Consider the following 12,640-nt stretch of genomic DNA (forward strand, 5'->3'; position numbering starts at 1 on the left):
AAAATTGTCGTTTGACCCTTTTTTTAGGGGGAAAAAAATGTCATTTGACCTTAGAGTCATTGAAATGTCATATGAAACTCATCTATCTATATCTACTAGCCTTATCGCACGCGCAAAGTGCGATGAGACTTTTTATTTTTTATTTTTTGGGTTTACATGTTTTATCTTACCTTTTTAAGACCAATGACTTCTCCCATTTGAATTCCAATACCTCTACACGAGAGTTAGATAAAAAAAAAAAAAATCAAGAGCTAAAATAAAGAATTAGGACACAATCTCTATCTTACTTTTAAACATTATGATACTAAGCTCAAAATAAAAATAAAAAAATAAAAAAAGTCTCATTGCAAGCACGAAGCATGTGTGATAAGGCTAGTGAAACAATAAGGGGTTTAATTATAACACTCATATACTTTTGGGTTTAATTTATTATTTGTGAAACTATATGATTTAATTGAAATCACATTTATCTATACTACTATTGAAGAGGCTTCCTTTGGTTGTACTGGACATTTTTTTAGTTCCAAAATACCCCTACTGTCTATGTTTAAGTAGGGGCAAAATTTGGTAAAAATGCTTCTTTATCTCTCACGTAAAACACTATTGTGGGGCCAGAGAATTTGTGGTCCCGGTCCACTTTACATTAGGGCCCCAGGGCCCACGCCGAGGAGAGGCGTTGCTGAGGAAATGCAACGGAAGTCCAAATGGCCTGGAGATATAGCCGATGACGATTTTGTCCTCGGCATCCCAAAGCGCTCCCAGAAGAAAGGGCGAGTACTGTATAGGAGCGGTTCAAGGAAAAGCTAAGCACCTCCGCATTGATGGGGAAAAGACCCCTGAACAGTGTGACGACAAAGGATAAGGGAAAGGCTGTCATTACTGCAATTGAGTACTCTGCACCTGATAGAGCAATGCTTTTCAGCTTTTACAACCACCCCCAACCACTTTGGGTATGGGCTGATAGGACAAGTATCAGCCCTAGAAAGTTGAACCTACACGTGGACGTTGGAGGAAGGGTAAAAGCTAGTATAAAAGAGGAAGGAAGCAATCCAGAAAGAAAGGGGGAGACCAGGGCCAAGAACCAGAGCCTTCCAGACCGTGCCGAGGAGAAAGTCTTCTTGGGCAAGCACGGTTCACCTTTGTGCAAACATCACGAAAACCATGACTAACCACTGTCCGGCGACCAAGGCCTAGCCTTTTAGCCCACTTTCTACAAATTTTATTGTTTGGGCCTTTAACGTACGAACCCAATATTAGTTAGGGATCGTTACAAATTGAGTCCTTACAATTGGCGCCGTCTATGGGAAGGGCTCGTGCGTTGGCACAGGCGGCGGTTAGTCGTGGTAGGATCAAGCTCTTGTTAAACAAGGGCCTGTGGAAGCTCCCTCATCATTTCCAGCGGCATGGGGTTGTCGTCCTAACTCAGCTCCCACTTAAGGCTGCACTTCGAAGTGCCAGTAGCGTGGGCAGTTCTAGAGGCTTCCAACATCAAGCTTATGCCCCTCACACCTTTGTCAAGGGGCTAATCCCCTCGGGTCCAGTAGCCCGATTCACCGAATTCCCATAAGTTTTGGACAGAACCAAGGTCTTGCATGGTCCTCGGACTCAAACTTATGGGGAAACCAACTACTTGAAGAAAAATACAAGTTTTGAACAGAACCAAGGTCTTGCATGGTCCTCGGACTCAAACTTATGGGGAAACCAACTACTTCAGAAAATACAAGTTTTGGACAAAACCAAGGTCTTGCATGGTCTTCAAACTCAAATCTATGGAGAAACCAACTACTTCAGAAAATACAAGTTTTGGACAGAACCAAGGTCTTGCATGGTCCTCGGACTCAAACCTATGGGGAAACCAACTACTTAAAAAAATATAAGTTTTGGACAAAACCAAGGTCTTGCATGGTCCTTGGACTCAAACCTATGGGGAAACCAACTTCTTCAGAAAATACAAGTTTTGGACGGAACCAAGGTCTTGCATGATCCTCGGACTCAAACTTATGGGAAAACCAACTACTTCAGAAAATACAAGTTTTGAACAGAACCAAGGTCTTGCATGGTCCTCGGACTCAAACCTATGAGGAAACCAACTACTTCAGAAAACTATAAGTTTTGGACAGAACCAAGGTCTTGGATGGTCCTCGGACTCAAACCTATGGGGAAACCAACTACTTGAAGAAAACTATAAGTTTTGGACAGAACCAAGGTCTTGCATGGTTCTCGGACTCAAACCTATGGGGAAACCAACTACTTCAGAAAACTATAAGTTTTGGACAGAACCAAGGTCTTGCATGGTCCTCGGACTCAAACCTATGAGGAAACCAACTACTTGAAGAAAACTATAAGTTTTGGACAGAACCAAGGTCTTGGATGGTCCTCGGACTCAAACCTATGGGGAAACCAACTACTTGAAGAAAGCTATAAGTTTTGGACAGAACCAAGGTCTTGCGTGGTCCTCGGACTCAAACCTATGGGGAAACCAACTACTTCAGAAAACTATAAGTTTTGGACAAAACCAAGGTCTTGGATGGTCCTCGGACTCAAACCTATGGGGAAACCAACTACTTGAAGAAAACTATAAGTTTTGGACATAACCAAGGTCTTGCATGGTCCTCGGAGACTATAAGTTTTGGACAGAACCAAGGTCTTGCATGGTCCTCGGACTCAAACCTATGGGGAAACCAACTACTTGAAGAAAACTATAAGTTTTGGACAGAACCAAGGTCTTGCATGGTCCTTGGACTCAAACCTATGGGGAAACCAACTACTTCAAAAAATGCAAGTTTTGAACAGAACCAAGTTCTTGCATGGTCCTCGGACTCAAACCTATGGGGAAACCAACTACTTCAAAAAACTATAAGTTTTGGACAGAACCAAGGTCTTGGATGGTCCTCGGACTCAAACCTATGGGGAAACCAACTACTTGAAGAAAACTATAAGTTTTGGATAGAACCAAGGTCTTGCATGGTCCTCGGACTCAAACCTATGAGGAAACCAACTACTTCAGAAAACTATAAGTTTTGGACAGAACCAAGGTCTTGGATGGTCCTCGGACTCAAACCTATGGGGAAACCAACTACTTGAAGAAAACTATAAGTTTTTGACAGAACCAAGGTCTTGCATGGTTCTCGGACTCAAACCTATGGGGAAACCAACTACTTCAGAAAACTATAAGTTTTGGACAGAACCAAGGTCTTGGATGGTCCTCGGACTCAAACCTATAGGGAAACCAACTACTTGAAGAAAACTATAAGTTTTGGACAGAACCAAGGTCTTGAATGGTCCTCAGACTCAAACCTATAGGGAAACCAACTACTTGAAGAAAACTATAAGTTTTGGACAGAACCAAGGTCTTGCATGGTCTTCAGACTCAAACCTATGGGGAAACCAACTACTTGAAGAAAACTATAAGTTTTGGACAGAACCAAGGTCTTGTATGGTCCTCGGACTCAAACCTATAGGGAAACCAACTACTTGAAGAAAACTATAAGTTTTGGACAGAACCAATGTCTTGTATGATCCTCGGACTCAAACCTATGGGGAAACCACCTACTTGAAGAAAACTATAAGTTTTGGACGGAACTAGGGACGGACCCAGGTAGAAGGCTAAGGGGGCCCGGGCCCCCCCTAGGCCCAAAAAAATTTTTTTTTAGCAAGAAAAATTTTCCTAAAAAAATAAAAAAAAGGGCTTGGGCCCCCCTGAAATTTTTGCTCCGGCCCCCTCCAAAAATCATGAACCCCCCTTCCTCTAGCCCATCATCCGGCATGAACCCCCCTTCTCCTAGCCCATCATTCGGCCAGCTCAGAGCAAAGCCCATAACCCATGTCAATCCAAAAAAAAAAAAAAAAAAATCTTAGCTCTCAGCAGTCCAAAACCAAACGGAGAAAGCAAAAAACAAAGGAAAAAAAAGAAAAAAAAAAGAAAGGAAAGTGAGAGACTGAGAGGCGAGAGCTGCGAGATAGTCAGACAGAGATAGAGAGTACAGTGATCAATTCAGAGGCCCGAGTCGGTGTCGCCGTGACGGAGAGAGGCAGAGAGCGAGACGAGAGCGAGAGAGTGCGAACCCAGCTTCGAGCGAGACCCACGCCGGCGAGAACGAGACCCACGTCGCCACGCGAGACGAGATCCACTTGTCGCCGCTGCTGCCGGTTGCCGTTGCCTGATCTGCCCAGCCCAGCTTCAAGCCTTCACAGAATCACAGTTCACAGGTATTTACTCTTTCACTCTTATCTTTTCCTTCAAATTTCAAAACCTTGTGCTGAGAATCAAAGAAACTGTGCTTGTGCCTTGTGGACTTAACTTTTGGTGTTTCTTGTTTGTGTTTTTGCTGATGAACTGAACTGATTTGGTGATTTGAATTCGTGCTGCGGCTGCTGCTTGTGGTGTTTTTTTTTTTTTTTTTTTTTGGCTTTTTGGCTTTGTGACTCTTGCATTATATAGATAAAAGAGATAGATAGAGAGAGTAGAGATTGTAGTGATAGTCAGATGGTTTTTTCTTTGTTGACTGGTAGTTGGACATAATAATAGGGAAAAGTGGAGTTGCTGTTGGGCAACAGACAAGTGACAGGGGAAAAAAAAAGGGTAAAGTTAAGAAAAGTTTTTGTTAGTAGTGCTTGACTGTCTATAGTGGGATTCATTGGGTATTTGGGTTAGTGGGTCAGAATTAGGAAGATGAAGACAAGAGACAACACAAAGATACAAAAGACATAAAAGACATAAATAAAGGAAGAGACAACACAGAGACATAAATAAAGACAGTCCAAACACAAAGACATTAAAGGCAGACCAAAGACAAAAAGAAAAAAAATAAATCATATAATATAAAAAATTGTCATACAAATTTAAAAAAATAACGGTGATTCTTATATAATTTTTATTTTTATTTTTATGAAAAAATCAACTACAATGCTTGATTTTTTCAAAAGAAAATGTTCAGCTACAATGATTTTTGGGTATTTGTCTTGGTTGATAGTTTATTAATACCATATGGATGCGTATTTGAAAAAAAAAAATTTGCTTATCTCCGGCCCCCCCCCCCCGGCTTAAAATCCTGCGTTCGTCCCTGGACGGAACCAAGGTCTTGTATGGTCCTCGGACTCAAGCCTATGGGGAAACTAGTCACTAGAAAATGGCTTAAGTCCTAGACAGAATGGAAATCCCGCGCGGTCCTCGGATCCCCAACTCTAAGGAAACCAACATAACCGAGTGTTTATACCCGGTACAATCGTCTCTCGGTCCTTGGACCAGATGCCAAAAACAAGTTAAGGCTATGAATGTTGTTAGGAACGTGGCAAAGCACCCTAGTGCCCGGCGACCCTCTCGGATAGTTCGTTTTAGGTCACCCATCCTCGGGTGATCACCCCATATGCAATACAGAGCATTCAGCTATTATCTCGGTTAGTCTCACATAGTTAACCTACTTCAAGTCGGCATTATTGTGCCCATCAATTTTAATAAGTTCAAAGTGATAGCTCTTTGTTAACAAGGGTTTCGGTCCTAAATGCTGTTCAAAAGAAAAGGACACCAGCGCATCCATTCACAAAGTAATTGTTGCAGAGAAGAAAGAACACGCAAAATGGGATAAAGTCATCTTTTATTAAACAAAGAAGTAGTACAGCAAGGGGCTTAAACAGGCCTATACCAGAAGCTAACTACAGAAGCAAAAAGAAAAACAAAAAGGAAAAGATACAGGGAAATGATAAATCCTTCAATTCTGCTCTAGCAGCGACTAAGCACGTCAGGATGGCACCAGTGATGGAAGAGAAGAAGAAGCAGAGGCACCTAGGAGGCATTAGTGATGGAAGAAAAGAATAAGCAGAGGCGCCTGGGTGGCACCAGTGATGGAAGAGAGGAAGAAGCGGGGATGCCTAATCCTCGTACCAGCTTTGACTGCAATCAAGCCAGTATCATATTAGCAGCAATCGAGTGAAAACGGATGGTACCGACGATGAGAAACCTCAGTGCTGTCGCACCAAAAATCTGATGCGACCTCCACCTGCTTCGGATTTTGGCTGAAGGAAGAAGAGACTCCTTTCTTGCCTTATCAAGGGGAAGAAGTGTCTTGAGTCTTTGTCTCCCTTGCCCTGACCGGGCCATCTTGAGTTTCGGGGAAACCCAATGCCTCTGGAGAGGGTGTGGTCCCTTGGCCCTCATCCTTGACTTGACCATATCACTCCCTAGGGCTTAGTCACACTGGTAGTGGGGACTTTGAGCACAACTGGAGGGTTAGGGATTTGAAAAGCTTGAAGGGTCTGTACATAAAGGAAATGACCTCCCACCGTGCTTCTTATATGGAGGGCAAGCCTAGCGGCATTTAATCTGTACAAATCTCCAAGAAAAACTACAAACGAGATAAGTCTCGCTCAATTCCCAAAGCATTCTTTAGTCGTTGGATTCGCGTCGCCTCGTAAGGAGACCCTATTAAAGGCGCGCCTCGTGTACCAAAACGGCAGGAGCACGGCATGGGTAAACCAAAAGAATGTCTCACAACTGGGGGCGTGTCCCAGGCAAACGATGAGGCTCCGGCATTGATAAAGGACAAGTCTTGGCAAACCGTGACATAGGCCCGACGTCATCAAAACCCTCATCTCCGTTGGAGGAGCCGGACAACAGGATTTTGAGGGGCTATTGTGGGGCCAGAGAATTTGTGGTCCCGGCCCACTTTACATTAGGGCCCCAGGGCCCACGTCGAGGAGAGGCGTTGCCGAGGAAATGCAACGGAAGTCCAAATGGCCTGGAGATATACTGAGGACGATTCTGTCCTCGGTATCCCAAAGCGCTCCCAGAAGAAAGGGCGAGTACGGTATAGAAGCGGTTCAAGGAAAAGCTAAACACCTCCACATTGATAGGGAAAAGACCCCTGAACAGTGTGACGACAAAGGATAAGGGAAAGACTGTCATTACTGCAATTGAGTACTCTGCGCCTAACAGAGCAATACTTTTCAGCTTTTACAACCACCTCCAACTACTTTGGGTATGGGCTGATAGGACAAGTATCAGCCCTAGAAAGTTGAACCTACACGTGGACGTTGGAGGAAGGGTAAAAGCTAGTATAAAAGGGGAAGGAAGCAAACCAGAAAGAAAGGGGGAGACCAGGGCCAAGAACCAGAGCCTCCCAGATCGTGCCGAAGAGAACGTCTTCTTGGGCAAGCACGGTTCACCTCTGTGCAAACATCACGAAAACCATGACTAACCACTGTTCCGCGACCCAGGCCTAGCCTTTTAGTCCACTCTCTACAAATTTTATTGTTTGGGCCTTTAACGTACGAACCCAATATCAGTTGGGGATCGTTACAAATCGAGTCCTTACAACTATCTACAAAACAGGACCACACTCCTGGTACACTCACGTTGGTTTTCAAAACTGAAGGATAACGTGGCAAAAATACATCTGTAACTTCCACGTACAATATTTTCTACAAAATAGAACCACTTTTCTGTTGATTTTCAAAATTTAAGGATAATCTAGTAAAAATACATTTTTTTTTTTTTACAAATTTTTTAGTGGACCCATTAACTCCTTAACTGAAGTTGTCATTCACCGTTTTTGTTTTTGTTTTGTTTTTTTAACCCCACGTTATAGGGTATTGGATATATACAAAAATTATCCTTATTTTTCTATCTTTATCACCACTTTTTGGGTAACTGTCTTTCTTCTTTTCTTTTCTTTTTAATTTTAAAATTTTTTCCACTTTTCAAAGTAAAACGTTTGAATAATTATCATTTGTTTTTCCAATTTTCAAAGTAAAACAGGTTATCTTTATTACTCCATGATATACACTTCCAAGTTTGTAGTCTGTGTCCTTTAATAAGATAGTCCATCTTTCCCTTCGTCTTTGAATGTTGCAATTGAAAAGATGGGATGGACCATCCAATTACATGTAAGAATGTTTTATGCAGTTTTATGGTAGTACTTACATTTACTTCCATTCCTACAACTTTATAAAGTTTTATTCTTGAAAACTATCCAATATTGTTCTATGTTCTCACGTTTTGATTCAATGTGGTTCTTAAGAATGTTTGCTTGATTTGGTAAGTTATAGTTTTGGTGTGATTGGGTCTTATATTATTATTTTTTGCCTCCTCTTTTTTTTTTTTTTTGGTCGATAAGTGTTTAATATTTTCTCTTTTTGGATATTTTCGACCTATAACGTCTACTCTTTTTATCGTCAGACCAAGAAACCAATTGGTTTTTGGTGTTAATATTTTCTCTAATGGTTTCACTTTGCAAGAGTTTTTTTATTATTATTTTTTTTTAAATTTTTTTTATCATATAAAAACAACCCTAAGGGCCAAAACCGATATGGGCCTTTGCCAAGCCCAGGAAGCCCTAGCTAGAAAAAGGTAATCACAATACTCCTTTTCTATCCTCTAAAACCCGAGCACCACGCAAATGCAGTTGACGGTTGAAGAAGCCGTTCTGAAAAAACTAAGACCCCCCCACCCAAAAAAAAAAAAAAAAAACCAACAGAATAAGAAAAATGGGGGAATCTGAGAATCGAAGCCACCTGGAAAAGACCTTGGAGCCCTTTTACCAAAGAGCTTCTGAATCTGAGGTTGGTTTCTTCTATTTTCATTTCTTTCTATTTTTTTATAAAACTTTTCTTGATGAATTCCAATGGTTTTTTCTTTCTCTATATCACATTGTTTCTCATAGAGGTTGTATGTGGTGAGAGATGAATTGCTTGGATTTTTGATGGTTACTGGAAGCCTCATTACGAGACTACAAAAAAGTATATTTTCTTTTCATTTAGAATTGCTTGCAAGTTGAAAATCACATTGTTTTTATGCCCACAAGAACAATTTGATTTCCATAAGAGCAAGAATCAGTGAACGTGTTTATAACTTACCCGTTTGGAAAAAAAAAAAAGAAAGGGTTTTGGCTTGGGTCTAGTTCTCACCGGAGGTGACACTAGCTAGCACGACATGTATCCTAAAATGGTCATGTGTTCGTGTTGGCCCAATATCCCGTCCAGTGCGGGAGATCACTGGATGGAAGTTTTTCCCTTAAAAAATCTTGCCTGTCAGGAACCTGCTGCAGGTGTCCCAAATGTGTTCCCATTCAACCCAATTTTAAAATTAATTGTATAAAAAGTGATTTCAGTCTCCAAAATGAAAAAAACTTGTCTCATTTTGGTTCCTTCATCTCATTAATTGAAATTACCTAGATCAATAGCAAGCATTGTTAACAAACTAAATATTGACGTTGTCATTAAAATAATAATGAAAATTTTAATTAATATTTAAAAAGTCCATGTCATCATTTAAATCAATAAAAAAAATACACATTAGAAAAAAATTTAAAAATTATGAATTTCTATTTTTAAAAAAATAAAATAAGATAATTAAATTATTTTTTTATTCCTTTCATTAAATTTTTTGGAAGAATCATGTTCTTTGTGTTCTTTCCTAAAACACGACTTATATTCCTAGAAAAATAATCCTTACATTCTTGTTTTTTCTTTGTCTTTCTTGTAATTTTTATATAACCAAACACATTGAAACTTAGATCAATAGTAGTTTAAAAAAATTTATTAAGTATTTCTTGGCAACCAAATGCAGCAAATTCTCATTCACAAGCACAAAAAATTCTCCCGATCACACACTCAGGAGAAAAACTTCAACCCTAACACTTCCTTATCAAACCGGTTCCCCTACCTTTCCTCAAACCTTCCTCTTTGTCTCTCTCTGTCTCTCTGTCTCTCTCTCTCTCTCTCCAAAACTCTTAGATCTCTCTCTAATTCCATGGTCGGCCTCGTTGCTTAGCCCCTCCACTACCACCACAACTGGTGGTGGTTCTTTCTTTTCTCTCTGACCAACCCACTCTCTCTATCTCTCGATTTCGCTCAAACACAGACTAAAATGGCTTAAGCTCATCCTTTCTAAACTTGGAAGCCTTTCTCTCTCTCTCTCTCTCTCTCTCTCTCTCTCTCTCTCTCTCTCAAATGAGTGGGTCTCTTGCTTTCATCTCTCTATCTCTCAACTCGGTGGTGGAGATAGATGGTGGTGTTTTCCGATGGTGGGTTTGTTGGTTGTGATTTTTGTTAATCTAGGTTTGTGGCGGATCGGTGTTGTGATTTTGTGGCAAATTTGTAGGTTTATGGGTTGTGATTCCGAAGTTCTAGTTCGAGAATGGTGGGATTTGGAGAATAGTGATTCCGAGGTTTATGGGATTCGGTGAGTTTCCAAGTAGGATATGATTTTGTGTTTCTATGGATCGGTGAGTTTCCAACTCGGAGATTGGTGTTGATTTTGTGAACAAAGAGGATGCAAATCTTTTGATTTTAGTTGGTTTATGTTGGGTTCAAATTTATGGGTATGCAGATTTGTTTCTAGGTTCAATTTTGGTTGGTGTATGTTGATTCTGAGTTTTGAATTTTGGTTGGTTTATGTTAATTTATGGGTTTGGGTTGGTGTATGTTGATTATTGTTTGATCTGAGTTTTGAATTTTGATATGTTCAGTTATAACAAAAGTTCTAGAAAGACAAAGAAAAGAAAAGAAAATAAGGATTAACGCTATGTTTGTTTTAACATTAACGTTTTCTGGAAAATGATTCATTTTTCAAAGAGCATTTTCTAGAAAACTGTCTCATTTTCCAGTATTTGGTAATGACCTTGAAAATGAGCTTGAGAATGTTTTCTGGTGTTTGGTATACAAATTTTTTTAAATGTTTCTTGTATAATTTAAAACATGTATATTATGTAAGCTAACTAATGTGATCATTATAAATTAAAAACCAAGAATAAATTTGGTTTTCATATTAAAATTTTGTCAATAGATATAATCAAAATTAATTAGTTGTCAAATTTTCATGATCTCTACCACTCATCTTGCTCATATATATAGACAGTAACGTACGTACATACACACACTTATCAACCATTTGTCTATATATATATATATATATATATAAATTTGACAAGAGAATACATTTTCAATAAGTATAAATAACAATTACTTTTAATTGTCTATTCTTTTTGTTGGTATACTAATTGTCTACTATGGTCAACCATAAGTCTTCAATATTACTCTAAATTATGTATTTACTGTATAATATATCATCACTGCATAGTATCTGCCAACAAAAAAAGTATTTGCCAACAAATGCGATTCTCCTAACCAATTATCATTCATTATATAATAATATTATTAGTCCACGGTAAAGATTGTCCCATGTAAAAGTAATTTAGAGCAATATAGGTACTATGTTTAAAATTTTCATATTTTACTTCATTCTTTCTTCTTCTTCCTTTTTTTTTTTTTGCACTTTATGCAAGAAAAAGAAGTAACTTCTGCCTAGAATCCATCAAACCGAAAATTTCTTAGAGAAAAAAGAAAATCGAGCTTGAAATTCAAAGCAAAGAATTGGGATTTTGGTAGAGACGAATGGAATAATTACCACTGTAAATTTGTTCTCCTTTGCAAGTCGGAACTATTGACAAATTAGTGAAGGAAAAAAAAAATCTAATTAGAGAATTGTGTTACAGAGGGAAAGAGAAACATGGAGAAAAGAGAGAAGAGAGACAGTTAGAGAGAGAGAGAGATCTATGGGAAGAGGAGAGACTAGAGTTAGTGACAGTGAGGGTGTGAGGAGAGAAAAAGTAAAGGGAAGAGAGAAAAAGTGAGAAAACTTACCATGAAAGAGAGAATGCGCAAAAAAATTATGTTTCCCAGGGTTATAAACGAAGATAATATTTATAGGAGATGTAATGCGTGAGAGAGAGATTGTTTTCCAAAAAAAAAATTTGGAAAACAACCTATAGAAAATAAGCCTACTTTTTATTAGGGTTTTTCGTTGACCAAAAATAGTTTTCCATTGACCAGGTTTTTTTTGTGCTACCAAACACTGGAAAATGTGGAAAACTATTTATACAAAAAGTTTTCCAGCAAAACAAACAGAGCGTTAATTTACTAAAAACATGAATAACATGAACATGAACAGCCATGGGAAAAACAAGAAGAACATAAACAAATATGTTCTTCCAACAAAATAATGAAAAAAAAAGAAAAGAAAATTTTATTTTATTTTAAATAATTAACGAGAAGAAAAAATTATGACGTGAATTTTTTTAATACTTAAAATGCTGATGTGGCATTGTTTAAATGCCAAATAACAAATTTTATTATTATTTTAACGGCCACATATGCGTTCTATGCATCAACCGTGCACCTTGTTTGTCACATAGGCTATTTTCTGTAAGTAAAATGATGGTAGGGACCAAAATGATAATGTTTTTATTTATTTATTTTAGGGATTGCATGCGTTAAAATTAAAAAAAGAATGGACCAAAATAGAAATAAAGTCAAAATGTAGGGACTAAAAGTGTATTTATGCCTAACAAATACAATATAGCAAAATTTTACTATGTAACCATTACAAAGGTATCGTCAATCATGGTGGTAGGCTTATGGTCTTGGGCGTGACTTAAACTTGAAGCTATCAGATTCAATTCACCACATTATCGACCCATTGAGTTTCTGAGAAATCTCATCGCAAAAAGTGGAATAGCTTGGTCATTACTTCCTTATATATATGAAAAAGTTAACACATGTGGCATTGATTTAGGAAATAATTTTAGATTTTTTTTTTTTTGGAAAAAGAAAAAAGTTTTGATGGTATATTTATTTATTTCTCATA

At 38.6% G+C, this 12,640-nt stretch overlaps 1 protein-coding gene across 1 annotated transcript in view; it reads left to right on the forward strand.

Moving 5' to 3' along the window:
• The first annotated feature begins 8,418 nt into the window (after positions 1 to 8,418).
• Positions 8,419 to 12,640, forward strand: part of LOC126693682 (uncharacterized) — a 40,760-nt gene continuing 36,538 nt past the window's right edge. The window contains exon 1 of the mRNA XM_050389783.1: positions 8,419 to 8,556. Coding sequence (XP_050245740.1) covers positions 8,482 to 8,556 — 75 coding nt within the window. The 5' untranslated portion in view covers positions 8,419 to 8,481. The remainder of the gene's footprint in view (positions 8,557 to 12,640) is intronic.

This window comes from Quercus robur, chromosome 7 (assembly GCF_932294415.1).
Source record: "Quercus robur chromosome 7, dhQueRobu3.1, whole genome shotgun sequence".
NCBI classification, from domain to species: domain Eukaryota; kingdom Viridiplantae; phylum Streptophyta; class Magnoliopsida; order Fagales; family Fagaceae; genus Quercus; species Quercus robur.